Raw genomic sequence first — 18,008 nt, forward strand, 5'->3', positions numbered from 1 at the left:
TAAAAATTGTGAATTTGATATATACTGTATGTAATCAAATTTAGACATTAAACAGTGAAAGTAACCAGGAGCGGATCTAACTGTGAACATGACCAATAACAATTATAAACGTTAAGCATGAAAATAAGCAAGAACAAATCTAGGGCTGTTTATAGAGTTTGGGAGGTAGTAAAATTATTCTTTTTAAATAACAACATCTACAACTCACCTGAATTTAAGGAAGATAAACACCGCTGGGAGAAGCACCACCAGACTAGCTATACTGCACCCAAGGCCAATGAAAATGGTGGTCTCTAGTTCCTAGTAATGATTGAAAAAATGCATAATTTGTATTTTCTGAGATTTTGCTGTATTGTTTCAAAATATTGACATGAATTTCTTTGTGTCTTCCGCTATATGTCAATTTACAAACTGAATTTTGATTTATACAGCAGTAACGTTACAGATGTCACTGTGTTTTAAAAATATCAAATCTGATTATTCACAAGTTTGATACCATTTTGAATTGTTGCTTGCACGGAATTCTAAAACATTGTAAACCTGTGATCTGCCGATGACTGTTGTTGTTTAATGAAAGTAAAGCAAGAACAACGAGAACAGCATACAAAGTATACCAGGCATGCGCAAACCAAACGGAGACCATCTTGTATACACATGTACACTGTCAAACTTGTATATTCGTTCTTGAGTATGGGAAATACTTCATTCTCAAAATTAAAAAAGGTGCTTGAAAAGAATAAATTAAGTATGAGTTCTATCATAGACTTCATCCAGGGATATAAGGTCTTCGTGGCAGTTACTGTACAGCAACACACCGGGCGCCGACTCGTTTATCACGATGATGGTTTGGTAATTGGGATATAAAATTTTGAAAGCAGATAAGTAAAACAAAATAATGCTTAACAAGGCAGAAGTATACATTTAGTCATTAAAATCAAATAATGACGTGAATACTCGAAGAAAAAACATCCTAGCGAATTTTGAACAGGAAGTTTAACCAAAAACTCGTCGGTACTTCTATAAGTTTTATGTTGTATTATACTATTTATAGCTAATATTACACTATATATAGCTTGTATTTCAAACAAATCTCATTTGCTTTTCCTGATATTTTCATACACAGTTGTTCATTGAAGAGATCCCCAATCCATTACGATGTATGAATAAAGAAAATATCGAAAAAACACAAACATGCGATAAGATATTTCCTATAGTCAATGTAGATATTCTTGTTAGGGAAGGGACAGGGGGTTCTTCAAGTTGTATTGTAATCCTCTTCTCCAAATTCAATTCTATTAAATGCAGGGTTAGAACCTAACTATTGTACACACTGAGATTATAAAGGATCCACGCTGTCAGACTTACAAACGCCAGTTTTTAGGGTTTTTTTGTTTTTTAGATGCGTCCGAGTTATTTCCTTTAGAGAAAAGGCGCGAAACCATTTGTTTACATGCAAGAGTGGGGCAATATTCATCACTGCATAAGTGAATGGGCTTAGTAAGTTTCCCATACGTAGTTTCATCAACCGAATTCGATTGATACACAAACTAAGTAAGTGATGATAAGTATTCAGAGAGTAATTAAATACATGGAATTCTTATTCAATCACTTCATTCCATTGCTCGTACGTGCCATATCTAGGATATTACTTGCAAATATGACACTGGTTTTATGCTTTCACTTCAGTAAAACATTTCTTTCGATAGTAATTTAAGCTTCTTACATACACATAATCAAACAGAAGCTGCTTTTAATACATTTTATCTTCTTCCTCACAGATTATAGGTCCGCTGTCGCACTTAGACAATCAAAGTGTCACTAAATGCACCTCCTACACAGAAGAATTCTTATCTTGAAACTGGTGCACAACATATTGTGTGATTTTGATGTTGGCATTGTTTGACGGATTCTTTAAATTTTGGCGGAGTGATATTCTATTCACTCATGATTTCTACGACCAGAAATCTTAAAGCGTCTATTTTTTGAAATTTTCGCCATCTTCAAAAATACCCACATTTCCAACGCATCAAAACTGCCTGATACTCGGTAATCAAAACTAGAGTTGTGGTCTATTTTACTCTCGGGGAAGTTCACGTTTTTACCCCTTTTACTCCGCTCGTCGATAGTCGGCACTTACTTCTTTCTTCAGACACGGATTGTAGTCTGTGCGTGGTACCCACCGCCCATCCACCTTACAGGTTCGAACTGCCTGCCCTAGAGCATACAAATAAAACGAAAAATATTCACTTCAAACCTTGACAATGTAAACAACCTCCAAATATTTACCCATTCATCAAACATGAACACACATCTAAAACGTGAGTTACAAGTTTGTAATGTAATCATAAATGAGCAAATTATGCATAGAAAAGAGGAATCGTGATGCATGCTTATCCCTCCACATGTCTACATTGTATTCTTCTGTTGCATATAAATGTATGTGTCTAGTTTTATTTTTATTCTATTCATTTGATTTTATGAATATCATTAAGCTTAATAAAAAAAAACATTCTTTGACGATCAGAAAAATTTCAAAAAAAAGATGAATCCCTTTCAAAATTCAGTCCGAATTATTCAGACGAATCTGTATGTTCTTTCGCTTTAAAATATTGAATCATGCAGTCATATTTTTCGACTTTAGCATTTAATATTAACAGAGACATATATACCATATTGGTTCACGTATCTATTATGAAACACAACCAGAAGCTTTAACCGGGTAGGCATTAATTCAGTACTTATTGTATTTTTATTGGCCCAAATAAATTATTCATATATTAATCAATTCTGGCCTATCCAGTTGAAATGTTTTTGATCCCAATTCGAAAAGGATTTAGGATGTACTCGTACTATATTATGTGGCGCAAGGATTCTGATAAATTGTCAATATTCATACCCTTATACACGCTTTTGAATTTTGTAACTCGTGCTTCAAATAATACAGACAAGGGTCTGATTCAAATTTAGTAAATTCGTAAATTTGTTCGATGTATGATTTCAGAATACCAATTATTGAATTGGATTAATTGGATTAATTACCCCGGATTTGCATCCAACGTTTGTTTGAAAAAGTGGATAATCAACTCCCACGTTTCTACGTTTCATCTGAAATGTCAATAAACCTTTTGCTACCCTTTAGCAAACAATGCTCTGCATCTGAACAATGATATTATTTGCTAGAGTTCATAATGTGTTTGTTGTGTGCAGCCAGTGGTTTTATACTGGTTTTCTCGTTTATCTTTTGTCTGTTCTTTTTGCCGGGGCTTTGCTGAAAGTAAAGTCGTGACTGTAGGCACGCAAATCATCAGCCTTACTATCACAAGGAAACAACAGAAAATAAACAAAACAAAAACAAAAAAAAACAGACTCTAAGTAGAAGCTTACGATGTACAAAATAGTCACACAGAGACACAATACTTTATCAAATATACATGTACATATGAAATTAGGGTTTTTGATTGGGAATAGAATGAGGGTGGAGATACGGATAAATTTCTGGATTTTTATTCATATTATAAGGACAAGAGTAATCATCTTGCGCACATACACTACTGTATGCGTATGAATATATAATCAAGCTACCGAATTCGAATGGTTTGCAGCTATTGAATTGAAAATTTAAAAATGAACCTATATGAATGGGTTACAGATCACGTTTGAGTCTCCTTTAAGTAATGCCACAACGCGGCGCCCTTTTGTGATACTTGATGTCATAATGATGCATTGTACAGGTACCTAGTTAATTTTGTATTTTAAGCCCACTTTCCAAAATTCTTCACAATTCAACATAATGATTTTAGTGAAATATTTGGATTTTTCAGTCCACAGTAGTTTCAAATGACTCAAAATGTTGAAGCCCTCAAGAAAGGGGTACAATGATGGCCATGCAAGTCCTATTAAATGGTCGGAATGTTCACGTTTTCAAGCAAACCAATCTCTGCAAGACTTGCCGTACTCAACAAGATCATAATACGTGTGTCATGCAAAAGCTACTTCTGAATACATCTTGATATTTGCAGTAGCATGTATGTAATCAACTTTTTAATTTTCTTATGTGTACCAAATTTGTATGTACATAAATGGACCAGCATTAACATTTTGTCATATACTCCACATGTAATGAACTTTTTTACAGTTATGAATTCCAATTGATGTCACATGTACTTATATGAAACACTAAATTATGTGAGACCGAGCGACAGGGGATGCTTACTCCTCCTAGGCACCTGATCTTACACCTGGTGTGTCCAGGGGGCCGTGTTTAACCAACTATCTATTTTGTATTTCCTATAGAAGTTATGAGACTTGTTCGCTATCTTCACCTTTCATTTAGAATACATCTTTATTATTACTTGTAATTGCAGTTTTACTTTTTATTGAATATTTGAAAAAAAGTAAATAATAGTTACATGTATCCATCTTTCCCGGAATGTTGTAAAAATTGAAAATACAAACATTATGTTTAATACTGCGATATATCAAATGTTTGTTATCTTTTACCAAATAATATTGGGATATAGTTAAATTAGTAACGCTACAAATAGCTCGGATTTGGTAAGACTAATGGTCAAAATGGCGTGTATTATATTTTCATCATACTGTTATTATCCACTCCCCCCCCCCCCCCCCCCCCCCCCCCCCCCCAACAAATTCCAATTAATGGAGAAAACACTATATGGAAACCTATTAGGAAACACTAAAAAAATTCTAAACTGTGTATCAGATGTCATAGGTGAAAGAATTAGCAAAGCATTTCTATTTTTTGAACATTCTGATGTTATAAGAGTTATCTCCCTTTGCCCCTTTTTACGATAGATATTTTCTTTCGTAGATTTGTAATAAAGTGAAATAAATCCACCTAGAAATTTTAAATTTTCTTTATCTAGAGTACTCCAAGATGGCGTTGCCAATGACAACCAAATAAGGCATTGCACAAGTACACCATGTCGATTACCAGATTTTGACAAAACTCTCAGAGAAGTCTTAGAATACATTGAAGTGAATAATTATGTCAAAAGAAAGTGGAACTAAAAACCTAACATGGCTAACTATGTTTTCTCATAGACATGCACTTTAATAACTTACCGCTCAATGTCTATTTTTACGTACTTGAAAGTAATTATATATTTTTTGAAAATACAGAAAAATATAAATAATAAAATGTCTTTCTTTGCTTTGTTAATGGGAGATGAGGGTCGCAAATACTGAAGAAAAAATGTGCATCACCCGCGTTTCATTTTTTTTTTTTTTTTGCAAAGCCTGAGACCTTCATGTCTCTTTTCTCTAAATTTTGCAGCCTTTCACCGGCAATGTTGACGTCTCCATATGAGTGAAATATTCTCGAGAGGGACGTTTAACAATATACAATCAATCAATCATATCTCTTTTAAGAAACCAAAGAAAGCATTTTATCATTTAAATGAAACAGTTTAAAAATACAATTCTCCTCAAAGTCTTTACTTACGTGATGGGGTAAAAAATGGCATAAACAGCGGACAGGACCCGTAACTCTGTGTTCCTTGTGCTGCGTCATTCCAGCACAACCATCCATCCCAAATCCTTCCACAAGAAGAATTAGTTCCCTTGTTTTCTGAAAGTTGTCTGTGGCAGCACTGTTCTGCCGCTTCACAACACGAAGTCCATCGATGACATTCATCCTGGGTCAACAGGGAACACACGGACGCCTTGATGGACGCATTTCTAAAGTCCATGGACTCAAAACGTGTCCTTCTACCATCATGGAATACATCCACCACAGGGTGGCGACCAGTGGAATTAACGAATGGACGGAATTTTAGATAGAAGACAAAATTAAAACACCATGCACACGAGTGTTGTTTGTAATGGTCCGTGCTTTCATGGTATCCAATGTGAGATCTGCATAGCTTTCCTCTCCAAATGTCTGAATCAGCCAAGGTGTCAGAGATAATCTGTAATTAAACGGCGTGTTTATCAAACTCATTAATCTAAATAACTAAGGCATCTGTAAATAGCTTTACAGGTATTGTATTGTTTATTGGCTTGAAGCCTTACGGCTCATCAGCATACTACATATTCGATTACAGAGTATAAACAAAAAGGCTTTATACAATATGAATAGTGGAGTGAATATTAGAGGATAGACATATATGAAGAATTATCACGTCGACTGGCACAGAAATAAATACCTATATGTACTAACAAGTTTGAGACACAAATGTCACATGATATACTATATATATAAACATGCGCGAGGAATTTATTATGTGCAATATCGCGGGAAGCATCATACGCGAATTAAAAATTACCCGCAAAAATACATGCAAAGAGAGCACCCGCGAATTTCTGTTCTCGCGATTTGACGTTTACGAGTCATTTAGCGATAACAAGTACTCGCGTAAAATCTAGAGCATTCTATGGCGTATAGAGTACTATCACATGCACTTAAGGTATCACACCGGTAATTATTTTCACTATGTATTACTATAGAGGAAAAAATTCATTAAAAATCAGTTTACAGAATTGATGCCGAATAACGCAGTCAGAAACGTTCTATGTTACCTATCTCGTCTGCCAACACCAGAAAAACACCACCCTACGCGGCATTTTCGAAAATAAATTACCCGCAAACAAGACTACCCTCAAACCCACGTGTTTTTCACATCTGTGTAAACAGCCGGAGTACACCTCAGGAAGTAGCCTCAGCTACCAACAGCAAATAGTTCCTTTGTATACACTTGGTTATTTCTACAAATTACACAAAATTTCCTAATCAGGGGTGCAAAAATTAAGAGAAAAGAAGAAGAGGAAATGAGAAAAATCGCGCAAGGAAAAAAATATTTCTTTAAATATATGGAACTACAATTGACCAACTTCATTTTGATTGGACAATTACCGGTGTGATACCTTAAAAGTCACTGACCATAACACGTGACCTTGACACACTTTTTTCTCCAGGCATATAACGCCTCCTAAAGCAAGCATGAAAGATCAAATGGTACACTTCACTGTCGATTGCAATCACGTCAACAAACACTCATGTGACATATTCTCTTCAACTCTGGTGTTAGACGATTGAAGAAATTAACGTTGTATGTCATGAATGACCTACGATGTTCACGAAATGATCTACCAGTCTCATCTCGCTACAGAACAAGTATTTCCAGTGTAAACCGGAATTGAGCATCTATTTCTGTAACATTTCAATGAACGACCTGATAATAACGTCGATTCAATCAAACAAACGGTTTACCGCGGTTTGTGATGGGACGATTTCATTTACAGAAACTGCTCTGTCAGATAACGTGTTCCCGTGGCTATATTGGATGAAAAGTACACCACTCTACGTATACCAGAGAAATAATTCTATCGGCTTTCATCTGAGCCACATACAAGCATTAGTCATGGTACCATTGATTAAGAGAAATAAAAAGTTTTTGAGAGCACATATAAAGGCTAATCGGAACAGACTGTTTGGTCACGGTAATCCCATGTATCAACAGTTACGACGGACGTCCAATAACTAACTGTCTATTTCAATAACTAACTGTCTATTCCAATAACTAACTATCTATTTCAATAACTAACTGTCTATTTCAATAACTAACTGTCTATTTCAAAAACCTTACCCTAAACCTGTTCCATATGGACAGGACAAAACAATAGCATGTTCCGTGTTTTCTTCTCCATCATACAGTTCTCGTTTTCAAGTCTTTATACATATAGGTTTTTTGGGGGTTTTTTTTGTTACAGACAAAAGTTTCTACATGAGAAGAAACAACAATATCTTGCTGTGGCTTTTAATTCAACTCAAATTTAGATGTATCAATGACAATTTATCTATCAACAATAATAATTCTCATTCATATGTCGAATCGGTATATCCCTCTGAACTCGAAATAAAAGATACCGCAGTCTTCCACATCTGCATCATATTTAGATATTTTATTGAACATAGATGTCACTCAATTGATACGATCCGCGAGAGCTTATTCGGCGTATGGTCGCTTTTTAAATCGGAGCAGGCTACTGATAAACAAGTTGATATTACAGTGGTTTCAACAGACTCGTTTAAAGTCAGCATGTTGGGAATTATGTGGTTATAATGATCTAGTTTGCCACGACACTGAGAACAACGACAACAGACGCCGACGAAATCTTGATCAGACAAGCCCACTAGAGCATTTGGCTCAGGTGAGCTAAAACCGATCGTGTAGACGTACAGAGAGACGGACGAACAATGTGACTACAACAGAGCTCCTACATTTTCAATGAGGGGCCCTAATAATAGATGTAAGAGTAATCAATGCAAAAAAAGTTGAGTTTCATAGATTATTAAAACTGCACTGTGTACTTTATACAATCCTCTTGAATTAATAGTGCTCCATCTGGAAAACACGCAAACAACTTTCATAAAATCGAAATCCCATTGCAATGTGCCACCTGGGTGAATTAATGAAAACGTTTGAGTATGACAGCACTGATTGGAGTCATGTGTAAACTGCCTATGAATAACTCTAGTTCACGCTCTTCTTTAATTATAGAGTTTCAGAACTGCAACGAACAGATGTGCACGAGGCAACTATTTTAATACTGCAATAAATGTACAATCGAATCCGTCAGAAATGCTTGCAATCAGGCTCCATGTTCTTGCAATAAATGTCTTTTCTGCAAACTACCACGGCGATCGCATGTGTTGAAAACATGTCAAAGCTGTCTGGAAACAATTTCTTCATCAAAATTGTTTCGTCCTGAACGATGTATGTGGTGTGTAGGTTCGAGTACCAGAAACCCGGCAGACACCGGTGAAGAAATTGTTCTGTGTGGTTTTTCGTAGTCCCGCATTGTACATCACATCGAACACCATATGTAAAGAATATATAATACCAGTTGCATATTCTAAACTGTTAATTTTGTATACGGAATTAATATTCATCATTTGGAAAGGAAGCATTTTTGAAATATCTTTTAAAAAATTTCACATACAGGTAATAATTAAAGATTTGAAACGTTTGAGGTAAAGTGCAGTTGAGAACGTTATATACATAATGTGAATGAAAATTCAAAATTGATACATATATATCACATATTAGATTCATTTCAATGTAAAAGTAAATACAATTGTATTTTACTTATAGAGAAATCTATAGTAGCACTATATAATATTTATGGACTTGATTTTTTTTGCCCTTTACATTTAAATAAATTTAATAAAAAAAGACTCGCTCCCGATTGGCCATCATTAAAGGACTTTTAACATGATAAATATCGTACATCATCTATTATCTTAGTTTTCATATTTGAGCCTATTTTTATCTATTACGGTTTATTAATTAATAAATCGGCGAAAATGACAAAAATATTCAGAATTTTAAACCAAGATAACTTGGAATTTTAAAAATCAGCGCGTGCGCATTACGAAGAAAGAAAAGCGGATCTCGAATGTATGCAAGGTGAAGATAACGAATAGTGATCAATCTCATAACTCCTACAAGCAATACAAAATAGATAGTTGGGCAAACACGGACCCCTGGACACACCAGAGGTGGGATCAGGTGCCTAGGAGGAGTAAGCATCCCCTGTTGACCGGTCACACCCGCCGTGAGCCCCATATCCTGATCGGGTAAACAGAGTTATCCGCAGTCAAAATCAGTGTGCCAAGAACGACTTAACAATCGGTATGAAACACGTCAGACAGCATTTGACCCAATGCGAGGTTGTATTGACGAACTAGATCGTATGTGATCTTTAAATTAATTATCAGGCCTATTTTATTTCACATGGGTGGGGGTAAGTCTGTTTTTAATTTACGTGGACAGACATAGGTCTATTTTTAATTCACATTGGGAGGGGGACCTCAGATCTATAAATGCGATCCATACTGTATCTTCACGGTAAATCCATAAGAGTTCGAAATTTTATTAATAAGGTCAATAAAAGTCACTCAATTAACCAAACCATGCGTTACGTGTAGCAATTACAACTCTCCATGTAATTAAAAACAGTACACGTAATTTCTGATGTTTACTTCCATACTCACTGCAGTTATCTTATATCGACGTGTGCAAACACGGATTAATGTCTAGTATGAAAGGCGAAGATAAGGAACAGTGATCAATGAAAGGTGAAGATAAGGAACAGTGATCAATCTCATAACTCCTATAAGCAATACAAAATAGATAATTGGGCAAACACGGACCCCTGGACACACCAGAGGTGGGATCAGGTGCCTAGGAGGAGTAAGCATCCCCTGTCGACCGGTCACTCCCGCCATGAGCCCTATGTTTCGATCAGGTAAACGGAGTAATCCGTAGTCAAATTCAGTGTGCTAGAAACGACTTAACAACCGGTATGAAACAGTTCAGACAGATTTTAATCCAATGATAGGTTTTATTGGCAAACTACATCATTATAACGACCATAGAATTTGCGAAGTGCTGACTTTAAACGAGACAGTTGAAACCCCTGTAACATCGACTTGTTTGTCAGTAGCCTGCGTCGATTTTAAAAGTGATCATACGCAGAACAAACTCTTGTGTATCGAATCAGTTGAGAGATATAAACACCATAATTATGCAGGTGATAATGGAATATTGCTACGTAAGTATGGGAAGTCAACTATAGAGAAGCTGAAATCATCCCGCTTGTCATAAAGTTAGCCGTTAATACCTCATAAATATCAAGTGTGCATGTTGTCAGATATTATCATGAATACAGGGATGCTTACTCCTCCTAGGCACCTGATCCCACCTCTGGTGTGTCCAGGGGTCCGTGTTTGCCCAACTATCTATTTTGTATTGCTTGTAGGAGTTATGAGATTGATCACTGTTCGTTATCTTCACCTTGCATGTACATGTTACTTTCAATTGGATCATTATCAGGTGTGTATTTCATGATAGATAATCGCAAAATTATAAAGCAAGAGAAAGGGATAGAATTATTAAAACGTACTCACAACAAAGAGAAAAGAATTCAATTAAATCCCCTTTTTAACATAGAGAAGTTCTTAGACTTCCTTAAATATTAAGACACCTGTGATTTATAATGATATAACGTGTATACATTGTAAGGATTTAAATAGAACATGCATATTCGATCATTCTAGTCTCAAAATATATATCTATAAAGCATTAGAGAATTTCATCACGAAGTAAACTGCAACTTCAAATTTCAATTGTTCTCCAAATACATGTAGTATCATTTACTAATTCTGTACATGGATAGCGTCTCTTGCATCAAATATAAATTGATTGGTGTATTTGGACATGCCAATGGGGAATAAACATCCTGCTGTAGTATATCTCTGGCATAAAAACCATATTTCATCTCTTCGGAATCCCTCTGGCATACCCTCTCTGATTTTTCATAGTTGATAAGCATATTGTGTCGCCACAATTGAATGTCAACATACTACATTTACATGCACTGAATTTTTTTCTCTTATATTTCTTTTGAAGATGACATTGTTTTCATCACAGTCCCGTGGGGATCCGGGTTAGAATAGGTCTTCAGTACCTCATACTTGTCGTAAGAGGCGACTAAATGGGACTGTCCTTCGGACGAGACCGCAAACACCGAGGCCCCGTGTCACAGCAGGTGTGGCACGATAAAGATCCCTCCCTACTCAAAGGCCGTAAGCGCCAAGCATAGGCTTAAATTTTGCAGTCCTTCACCGGCAATGGTGACGTCTCCATATGAGTGAAATATTCTCGAGAGGGACGTTAAACAATATTCAATCATTCAATCATCATAGATAATAGTTCGATCCGGGTTTTTTTAGTTACCACTGTCCGCGTAATCATTACCAAATATGGAGCGTCGTCAAGGTTAAAGGTCACATTGGCTGGAAACGGAATGGTCAACGATATGATATTTCAGTACTTAAATCTAGTTTATATATATATTTTTAAAATACATACAAATGTAAATATAAGAAATAAAACGTGTTTCTTAGTTGTTTCATTGGGTGATGGAGGTAGCAAGCATTGCAGAAAATAATTTCACAACCCGCGTTTGTTGTTTTACCGGGTGATGAAGGTACACTGTAGCTAGCTAAGCTGGTTACGAAATTTTTTCTCCAATGCTAGCTACATGTGCCTTCATCACCCGATAAAACAACAAAGAAAATATTATATTGCTTAAATGTCCATAATCAATGTCCGGAATTCAGTTTCAAACGGAAACATTTTTAGAATAAAGATGCATTCGGTTTATCAAACAACATCTATTATAAGATCGAATAATGCCGTGCTTTCTGATTGGCTACCCACAACCAACAACAACATTGGAAATATAAAACCTTATATTCACCTGTACGTGCCTTCGAGGTTAATATTCCAACATCGCGGGCTAAAAATAATTGGGAATTTCAAATTTTGAGACGATGAATCTTCAAGTTTTGATCAGTCAAATAAAACTCGCTTCTCTACCTACGTTCAATCGACAATCTTGCATCATAATGTGTAAAAAGAAAGGAAAAAGAAAAGAAAAAGTACACCACGAACTGGATCCGGAGTGACAAGTATTGACCTGTAGTGACATCAATATAGTATCATTCGGTATAAGTCCTACGGGTTTTAGAAGCCGGTTTCAATGTTTGGGTTTATTCAGACATTGTCTCGACCAATACGATGCTTTACAGTAGCTGAAGCTCTAAAATGTCAATGATTGAATATTATTGCATGGACTAGGGGGTATTTGGACATTTATTCGCAAATTAAAAAATCATGTCTTCCTTGAGCGTTGCCCGATACTCTTGGGTGTTTGCATCAACATCGTGCAATAAATGTATTGCATTCGATGGATATTCATTTACACTAATACAAGATGAAATTATCACGAGGTCTTGTTTTCAGTTGGGGGTTGGAGGGTTGGGTTGGGTTATTTTCTAGAAGTAAAATGCCCTTTCCGTTGTACAGTGTTGTGCTTAATCTGTGTCATCTTCATTATCAATAGCTACTGAGATACAGAAAAGGTTTCTCTTGTTTCAAGGCTGTAATCTCATCGTTAAAGACTTTTGATTTTTACGTTAGTCCCAGGCACACATACATTTTATAACTGTCTGAAGAGGCATTAAAGCCGAAAGCGCTAACAGTGAAATGTTATTCGAGTTTTGTGTTTCTAGACTTTTATTATTGGATGTATTTACTGTATCAAATACTGAATTCTTTTTTACAAACTACATATTTATACAAATCTTTCATCGAAGCTATTTGTCTAAGTCAGCATCGTGGATACAAATCCTGACACCAGCTAGATATAAATTACAGAAGCGATAACAAGAGTCCCATTACACGAAACGTTCAGATAACCTTTCTAAAACCACACTCCAACCTTAGACACGCATGCGTGTACATGTGTACACGCATTCTCTCACCAGAGGGCGCGCTACGCAAGCTTCACTTTCACGTGTTGTGGAGTGTAGCGTAACGCCCTCTGGTGAGAGATTGGTGTACACGTGCTAAGATGGGTATTTTCTACGTTTTCGACGTATAGTTACAGGTATTCGTAACCAGAGATCAAAGTTCATTAAAAACAACCACTCCAAGAAATGCTAATAAAAGAAATCACTGCTCTCTTTAGCAAAACTCTATCAAATCGCATTACAAATGCAGTAGACCTTTGGGAGATTTGAGGGATCAGTTAATAGCTTAATGACAGATTTACCACAAGAAACAGAAGGGGACAGGAAAATCCCAAAGGATCTTGATATTAATTAAAAGAAAACGCTGTCGCTTCGATGTCCATAACTACTGGAAATGCGTCTCGCATTCATTAGTCAGCTGTACACATTCGTGTATGGATTGCTCTTTAACCATTGTTTAGCTTTTAGTCCGCTCGACCATTTAGATGAGTTAAACACAAGCTGATTTTTATGTCCGACGACGCTTCCACACCTTGTTCGACAGTGTCTAGCAAAGTCCAAAAGCTCTGACAGGCCTAGGTAGCGGATCAACTGATGCAACTAGTGATATATGCAATGGAATTTACCCGGATGTTGGTTTCATTTTACTTGTAGTCGTACGCGCACGTGCAGAATTGTATCTTGTAATGCCCCCTCCCCCCACCCCCACAGATATTTATGAATACTGTTTCATTTTTTGCTTCAGTAGATTGCAGAAACCAAACATGCTTCAGAAATGTGCTTAATTTATCTTAATAAAATGCAATGGCAACACCGTATCTACGTCACATGATGGTGGCAATATTACTTGCTGGACTGGCTATATCCTGTGCACGTCTGCAATTCTGATTTGCACGTAGCGGATTTCAAGCAAAGCAATAATCAAAATAGACAGATATATAAATATTCGCAGCTGTAGCATATCCAAACCAAAATAACTTATTTTTATCAATTCATTTATTTAATTGATGTCTAGAAACTCATGATGAGTTGCTTCTATATTTCATACACTGCCATTCGGGGGAGTACTTATTGTAAAATCGTAAATTCAAAATATTTATTTGATAACGACTAAAAAGAAACGTATTGATTACAGTAATGAAGACTTATATTAATATATTTTCAAAACGCTTTTATGAATATTATCGATAAGAAATTATTCTAATGAAACAATTAAAACTGATTTCTCATTTCCCCATGGATGCGCACTTTCTAACACGACCATGAATAGATCGCCCTGTGACCGATAATAATAATTAAGACGAGTCAACAATAAAAGCGAATCAAGCAATATAAATGATTGCTTACATTTCTCACTCATACGGAGACGTCGCCGTTGCCGGTGAAGGGCTGCAATATTTGGGCCTATGCTCGACATTTACGGTTTTTGAGAGCAGGGATGGATTTTTATCGTGCCACACCTGCTGTGACACGGGGCCTCGGTTTTTGCCACGTTGTGATCTCATCTAAAGGACTGTACCATTTAGTCGCCTTTTACAACAGGCAAGAGGTTCTGAGAACCCAACCTAACCCGGATCCCCACGGATTCAATAAAATGCAGACATACTAAAATTTCACATACAATAGAGCATAAAGGATGAAGAAATAAGAGGGGGGGTGATCTAGTGCTGTCTATATCATTATTATCCACTGCATCATATACAGATTTGCCTGGGGGTGTCCTTTCGCCCGTTATTTTTCTTCCTCTCCTATTTCTTTATTATTGATGACATCCATAGTTATGGCGCTTGACTTCCGTTCTACCTAGCGGCTGTTTTACCACACTGCACGATGACTTGACATTGTCCGAAACTTCCTATAAAATAGTTTCCTACATTTGCTGTTCCGTGATGATGCAGGTTTACGGTTCTGGGGTAACCACAATTGCCGTTAATCTTATGACCTATGACCTTTGCAGGACTGGCAGATTCTGAAGCATTCCGGGCATCCGACTGGCCGGGAACTGCTGGAAAACGGTCCGCGACTTACTGATATAACTGTCGGATCGGGAATATCAGGGGCTTCTTTCTCTCTTTGTTCTTCGCAGTTTGTATTCCATTCCAGTGGCGGATCCAGGATTTCCGGGAAAAGGGGCACAAGTGAAGTCAAGTATCTTAAGATCAGGGTTTTAATCATTCATATATGCCAGTAATGTATTGTGAGCCGAAATAGTGGGACCTGGGCCCCCTCTAAATCCACCACTGCAATTCCATCCGTTATAAGCAAAGCACGGATAGCCATTCATTTTCCCCTCAGAAACACTACCTGTTTCAGGCCGTCGTTGTTCGTGGAGGATAACGGCAGTGATCATCTTAATTTCCCCTCACTAATCATGTTCTAATTATAAACTAATTATTTCAATGATAACTAGAAATGTTTGAAAAATAACACCGTATTTTATCGTTATTCAATCCAGCTAATCGTACTAATAGTTCGTTATCGTTACATGAGAGAAGCAGATCGCAAGTAAACACTGTCAACACTCAAACCGTATTGTCGTTATCCCGTGTGGATCCGGGTTAGAATAGGTCCTCAGTACCCCTTGCTTGGCGTAAGAGGCGACTAAATGGCGCTGTCTTTCGGAAGAGACCGCAAAAACCAAGGCCCAGTTTCATAGTATATGTGGCACGATAAAGATCTCTCCTTGCTCAAAGGCGATAAGCGCAGAGCATATGCCTACATGTAACTTTTGCAGCCTCCACCGGCAATGGTGACGTCTCCATATGAATGAAATATTCTCGAGCTGGACTTTAAACAATATACAACCAACTAAACGTACTGTTACCAAAACACCCATTCCACAGACTGACGATATAATCTCGCCTTTAGTTGTCGATCAAATCGAGCTCTATTGTATTAATGTTGATTTGACAGGTGGCACGGCATTGGTCCCGGCACAGGTGGAGATTGTTTTGAGGGTGTTAACTTGAAATTGGGTCTTGAACTGATCAAGGAATTCTGGTCGTTGTCTGATAATGGCTTAAGTAAACTAATGGATTATTCTGTCATGAAGTGTGCGTGCAAAGTGAAGGAAAACTGGACCAGCACGCAGACTAGTATACTAGTTTGTAATCTAGTAAATTAACATGTAAAACTGGTAAACGAGGTTTTATGTTAGAAATAACATGTTAGACACGGCTATAATGGTGTGGATGGAACTCAGAATCTAGTGAAGGTTTAGTCTATCGTCAGAAGGTTTGTTGATACCTTGAGGGTCAAATGACTTCAGTTTGAGCAGCCAATATTTCTTTTGCTTTCTCTCGGTATCTGACCATTGGAGGTCATGATCAATCACTATTGACAAGTCCCCCATTGGTGATTACCGTCATTAAAATATGTAGCCACTGGCAAATCTTTCTTGGTTTTAATGGAGAACCGGGGGGGGGGGGGGTGTCTTTCGGATATGACCTTAAAACGGAGGTCCCGTGTTGCGGCAGGCGTTGACAGAATAAAGACCCCTCACTGCTACAGCCCTCAAACAGCCCTGAGGGCTTCAGCATAGGTCTGACATTGTGGTACTTCACCTACAGCTGGTAACGTCTCAATATAAGTGAAAAATTATCGACTGGACGCAAAATAATTAATTAATCAACCAATCAGGTTTTTGAAGGATGTCTTATGCACATACAGAATGCGCAGCTGTTTTCTCAGAAAACTCCTCAACACTTCTGAGAACGCATCACCCCAAGTGTCAGTTATGTTGGGATGAAAATGCGAGTGATATATACGGTAAAAAAAAAGTGGGACCGAAGTGTCTCAAAAAATTTTGCCGAAGTGTCCAACTTTTTGGGCCGAAACGTCTGTGTCGAAAGTACATGTCTCTCAGAGCCAAGAGACAACAGAAGTCATTTGACCCTCAAGGTATGAACAAACCTACCGATTTTACCAGGTTGACTATGAGTTGATTCTGAGTTCTATCTACCCGTTTGATCATGTCCATAGCACTACAGTCATGTTTTCCATTTTATTTCTAACTTTAAACATGTTTACTAGTTTTACATGCCAAATTCCTAACTGTAAAACACATGGGGTTTTTTTTTACTCCTAAGATAATATCCAAAAATACGGCATATATAGCATCAAAAGTTTCGTACATCATTCCTTTGAAATTCCTTTTTAAGCAATCTGTGATCATTTTTTCTTACATCAGCAGAACTTTGCAAAACGTTAAAACACACAACCTTGCCTCATTAATGCTTAGCAAATTCTTTTCAAATACTGTGGACCCTTCTCGGTCCTTTATTTAAAGGGCTGTCACCTAACACTTGGCATCGTTGAATAGGGTTTGTCATTATCTACAAATTTTGTTCGATATGTCTTATTATATTATCTATGTATAAAAAGATATTGAAGAAAATATTTTAAAATGCGGTAATTTTCAGGCTCTATACCTATGTCTGACGATTTTGCATGAAAAAAAATTGAATGCACTTCCACACATCTATGAACACATCTACAATCGCAGAAAATTTCAACTTGATATCTTGGATAGTTTGCGAGGGTACCCGGGGTCAGACTGACCTTGTTGATATCGGGAAAATATTAATATGATAAACAAGATAATAAAAATTGGGAAAATATCTATTGAGTTCAAGTTCACGAAAACGGTCAACACATATCCAAGAAT

At 36.8% G+C, this 18,008-nt stretch overlaps 1 protein-coding gene across 5 annotated transcripts in view; it reads right to left on the reverse strand.

The window, feature by feature from the left end:
• LOC125666625 (calcitonin gene-related peptide type 1 receptor-like) overlaps positions 1-18,008 on the reverse strand; it is a 48,320-nt gene that overhangs the window by 8,860 nt on the left and 21,452 nt on the right. For 4 of the 5 annotated variants that reach the window (XM_056151746.1, XM_056151744.1, XM_056151743.1 and 1 more), the window contains 3 exons: positions 5,465-5,930; positions 2,138-2,214; positions 209-300 (listed from right to left, as the gene is read on the reverse strand). In XM_056151746.1, coding sequence (XP_056007721.1) covers positions 209-300; positions 2,138-2,214; positions 5,465-5,930 — 635 coding nt within the window. Of the gene's footprint in view, positions 1-208; positions 301-2,137; positions 2,215-5,464; positions 5,931-6,630; positions 6,835-18,008 lie in introns of those variants that run through there. The other variant, XM_056151747.1, reaches the window with a different exon arrangement.

Source organism: Ostrea edulis, chromosome 10 (genome assembly GCF_947568905.1).
Source record: "Ostrea edulis chromosome 10, xbOstEdul1.1, whole genome shotgun sequence".
NCBI lineage: Eukaryota > Metazoa > Mollusca > Bivalvia > Ostreida > Ostreidae > Ostrea > Ostrea edulis.